The 5,000-nt window shown below is 35.0% G+C and overlaps 1 protein-coding gene across 2 annotated transcripts in view; it reads left to right on the top strand.

Annotated features, from left to right (window-relative positions):
• The window catches only part of LOC106873511 (epithelial cell-transforming sequence 2 oncogene-like), a 146,125-nt gene that overhangs the window by 4,679 nt on the left and 136,446 nt on the right, over window positions 1–5,000 (top strand). The window contains exons 2-3 of one of the 2 annotated variants that reach the window (XM_089363758.1): window positions 3,865–3,937; window positions 4,095–4,322. In XM_089363758.1, coding sequence (XP_089219884.1) covers window positions 4,119–4,322 — 204 coding nt within the window. In that variant the 5' untranslated portion in view covers window positions 3,865–3,937; window positions 4,095–4,118. The remainder of the gene's footprint in view (window positions 1–3,864; window positions 3,938–4,094; window positions 4,323–5,000) is intronic. The other variant, XM_089363759.1, reaches the window with a different exon arrangement.

Below are 5,000 nucleotides of genomic sequence, written 5' to 3'. Positions count from 1 at the left end.
CATACAGAAAATTGCACTACTGGGTACTGCACACATTCTACGCAAAACACTTTCAATACAGTAAACATAAGAGCACCACAGTAAACCACAGCACATACCCAAGGCGCACAGAGCTGCGCTCGGTAGTGAAGTGAAAGTACGTTATAAAAATAAAACTACTGACTAATAATAATAATAATAATAATAATAATGTTGATGATGATGATGATGATGACGACGACGACGAGGACGATGATTTTTTTTTTTTTTTTTGCTAGCATTGATGAAGGGGACGTCGCAAGGACAGACAATAATTTTTGTGGGGATTTACATGAAGAAATGGAAAAGCACGTGGATCGCGATAAGAGTATGCATACTATAGAAAATATGTGATAACATGAACGATGCAGTTCTGATTCAAAAGAAACTCTTACGAGTTCCAATCAAGGAACCCCAAACATCCAGGATTTACGTAACCACCCTCTCTCCTGTTTTCTAATCAACAGGCGCATACTTCACGACACACTCTGGATAGTAGATACAATTAAATAAATAGCCACAATACTTGGAAAGAAGATCCGCAAAGATGCATTGGTAGCAATTTGAGATCGAGAACGTGAAAGAACTTAAGAAACTCCTGGGTGAATCTCTTTTCGGCAATATATCTATTCATATATGTTCAATAACCTTAATAATTCAAATAAATTCACCATAGAATTAGGGATGTTTATAATGTATTACAGAATATCAAATATTTTCCCATTTTGCAGCTATATTGCAAAGTTAGGTACAATCGTTATTATTTAAAGAGAATTTGTTAGATTAAAACTTCACGTTGTTCTTGTTGCTATTATTCAGTTGCAGATCAATCGCGTTGCAGCGGAAATTGCAGTCCTGACTACAACAGTAATTCAAACATAGTGCATCTTGGATTACATTATCAAATGTGTCCTCTCTCCGTTTTTTTTAAAAAACAGTAGTGTACGATTTTAGAAAGGTTTTATTTCTGTTTCATTTCAAGCAGATCTCGCGCATACAATATATGTTTATAAACATTGTTTATTTCTTTCGTCTATGTTTCACATTGCTTTCGTAACTCAATATTCGCTATCGTAATCTTATTCCAAACTGCGTATTTCTATTTAATCATTAGTGAAACATACACAGAAATACACAAAGACGCATATTCAAACTTATAAGGACACGCCAGTTCACTCACGTAGAGAAACACAGCAGAGTCACACACACACACACATACACACACACACACACACACACACACACACAGACACAGATATAGATACTCACAATACACATATTTTATAGTCGTGGAGAATCTTAAAGCGTTAAATTCTCGTTGAATTTGAGATGCATCAGAGTTATCTCCTAGAATCCTTTCAACGTATTTCTTCGCTGATAATTCTTTTTTATGCGGTTTGCAGCTTAGTTTTAAATAACTAATGAAACCTGTATAGTGTTCTTATTAAACATATTGTAATTGTTACCCATGCTTTTCAAATGTGTGGAGGTATGCCTTCTCCCCGTTCAGATGTCGTGTTAGTCAAGACATTTATATACGGCAGAATACTTTAGCGCTGAAATCATGTCACAGATAACTGAATAGTGATTCTATTAGTAAAGCTGATAGTAATTCATGAAATATTATTGGTCTTGTACAAAACGGAAACTCATTTCAGCCCGTAGAATTATGCATAAATTGGAGGCATGACGATATGGTAACGATGATCGTATTACAGTCACCTAGTTTTAGTTTCAGTTCCACTGCGTGGCACCTTCAGCATCTGTCTTCTGTTATAGCTCCAGGCACACCAATGACTTGTGAGTGAATTTTCTAGGCGGAAACTGTGTAGAGGCTCATATAAACACATAAACATATTTATCTAAGCGTGTATGTAGGTGCGTGCCTGCTTTTGTGTTTGTACATCTACCACTTGAGAGCCGGTTTTTGTTTGTGCTTGTGTATGTCTCTATAACATAGTAGTTTGCCAAAAAACTCCTAATAGAATAAATAGTACACTCCCGGTGAACAGTTTTTGTGGAAACAGGGTTCTCGTGGTGGTCATTAAGCTTTGCAGAAATTTTGGGAGCTGCACTTTTGTGATCCTTTCTAACAATTCGCGTAAGAGTCCGACGGTCCCTATCTGAATGTTTTGGTTTTCTTCCGGAGTTTTGTTTCGACGAGGCGATTTTTCCGTCTTTCTCAAAAGTTTTCATTACTTTCAAGACAGTACTTCTTGATGAACCAAAGATTTCGGCTGTTTTCGTTAGACTAGGGCTTGCCATACGAGCACCAACAATTTGACCTGTTTGAAAGTGCAGTAGATCTGTCATTTTAATGAATTTTGATTACCTTTTTCTGATGATATCTGAAAATAGATAGCAATTTTAGCAAAACATATTAAGCGACACTAATAATAAATATAATAAAACATAAAAATAAACAAGCTGTTGACGGTTTTATAGATATTTCAAAATTATGATGCTATGATGTTAGTTGTTTCCATTAATTTGTCCAACCCTGCATATATATATATATATATATATATATATATATATATATATATATATATATATATATATATATATACATGTGTGTGTGTGTGTGCGTGTGTGTGTGTGTATATGTGTGTGTGTGTGTGTGTGCGTGTGTGTATGTGTACATATATATATATATATATTTATATAACGGGCACACACACATACCTGTATATGTATTTATGTATATAAGTACGTATAGAAAGACAGTGAAAGAGAGAAAGAAACAGACAGAGAGATAGAGAAGGACTGTTGTCTAAATAATGTCTTCTACTCCACAATTTATTCTGTCCAGTCCACTAGAGGTAGTAGGCAGCAACACAATTTTAGTTCATATTGACTTATACTTCTATGTCAATATGTTGCATATTTACGTATAATGCGTCTTACTGCTTCATTTTGTCATCGATACCCTGAAATAGCTGTAAAGCATGACCATGGATTCTCTTTGTTCTCAATTGCATTTTCGATTGTGCTATCCTTGTGTATCTACATATTTGTGAAGAACAACTATTCACCATCTTCATTCCTTTTGGTTAATTCTATTTGTGTAAATTATTTATAAATAATTGTGTAAATCATTTATAAATGCTATGATGGCTTAAGCAAATACTTTTATCTTTATTTTCATGAGCTACATCGATGAGTTTTTTGATAGATAGATTACTCTTGTTGTTCATCTAAGTCTTCGGTGATTAGGACGTTGAATATTAGGAAATAGATCTGATTTAGAGCACTAATCTTATCCTTATCAATTATACGCACTTCGACGTATTCTCATCCATTACACGCACGCAGTCACACACACATACACGCAGTTATGTTGCAAACCTCACAAATTGTATTAAGCGATTTGATTTCTGCAGCTTTCTATATATACGTATGTATATATGAAAAGGTTTTCCTCTGTGTATATGAACCTAATATATCATACACAACGTGAATTTTGTATCGTATTACTTAACGTGTATGACAGATATGTTCCTATAATGCCACAAATGAACTTTACCTTTTATTATTGTTCATATTTCACCTATTTTCATTCGATATCCAATAAAAATCATTATTTCTCTCTGTGTTATATATCTAATTGTCGGAAGAAAAATGTGTCAAAGCTTTTGGTATTGCTATTTCGTCCATTAAGCGATGATTCAACAGGTTTATGACCAAAAGTATTCCAGATGTATTCTAATATACAAATCTCTTGGGTACATTCATAACAACAGTATTGCATTTGTAATTCTTCCGTTTCCTGAATGTTTGATCAAATTTGGGTGCTATATAAGAATTCACTCTATTACGCAGTAACTATCTTTTCGGTGGTTTCAGGGTGTGATGTTTAATACTCAATTTTACGTGTACGAAACTCACTGAAATCTCTGAATACCAAACATTTGCTACGGTGAGTACTTCATATGCCCTTATTAAAATAATTTATTTGATTACATGTCAATCATGGAACTTTGTTTGAGAATAAGATACAAGATTTAAGCTCTAAACAACTAGTTTATTTCATAAGTTTGTAATGTCTTAAATGCTATTTTTCGTCTTTGAATTAGATACTTGAAGTTTAGCCAGTCACGATGGAATATACAACATCATTAAAAAAAGACAAAATCTTCACACCCACTCCGAAGATGCTACTAACTGTAGACGATTCTAATATCTTCCGAACTGCCACATTGAAAAGTAAACGGTCTACAATTTCGAAAAGTTGGAACCCAAATCTTTCGAAGACGCAGCACAGTTGTTGGTCTCCTTTGATGCAGAGACCGATGGGACAACAAGTATGTTATATTTTCGTTATAAACTTTTAGCACAAGGTCTACAGATTTGGGAGTGTGGGGTGGTAAGTCGATTACATAGACCCTAGTGCTCAACTGGCCCTTATTTTAACGTCCTCGAAGGGATGAATAGCAAAGTTGGGCTTGGCAGAATTCGAGCTCGAACGTGAAGTAGCACGAAATGCCACTACGCATATTATTCGGCATTCTAACGATTCTGCCCAGCCCGTACCAATTATCTTCGCTAAACTAGTCATAACAATTCACTTTCGAAATAGTAATTTTAGCAAAATAATCTATTTATGTGAAGTGGAGACAAATTTATTGTGGAATTATCGTTGTTTGATTTGGCTAAGATCAGCCGTGGGTAAGAAAACTTTATGTACTTTTGGGTTATAAGTCCGAATCTCGACTTTGCCACTACTTATGTATACAGTCGATCAAATAAGTAGCTGTGAAATACTGGAGCAGATTAAATTGCAGTTTTATGCCTCTGTTGGAAATAATCATTAAATCTTAGAGAATGTGTTGGTGCATAACGGGAAAAAGTCAACGTAGGCGCAGAAGTGGCTTTCTGGTAACAAGTTTGCTTCCTTACCACACAGTTCCAGGTTCATTCCCACAGCATGACTCCTTGAGCGAGTGTTTTCTACTATAGACTCGGGACGACCAACGCCTTGG

This window comes from Octopus bimaculoides, chromosome 15 (genome assembly GCF_046866305.1).
Source record: "Octopus bimaculoides isolate indiv1 chromosome 15, ASM4686630v1, whole genome shotgun sequence".
Taxonomy (NCBI): Eukaryota; Metazoa; Mollusca; class Cephalopoda; order Octopoda; family Octopodidae; genus Octopus; species Octopus bimaculoides.
This window is presented reverse-complemented; position numbering and strand designations above follow the sequence as displayed.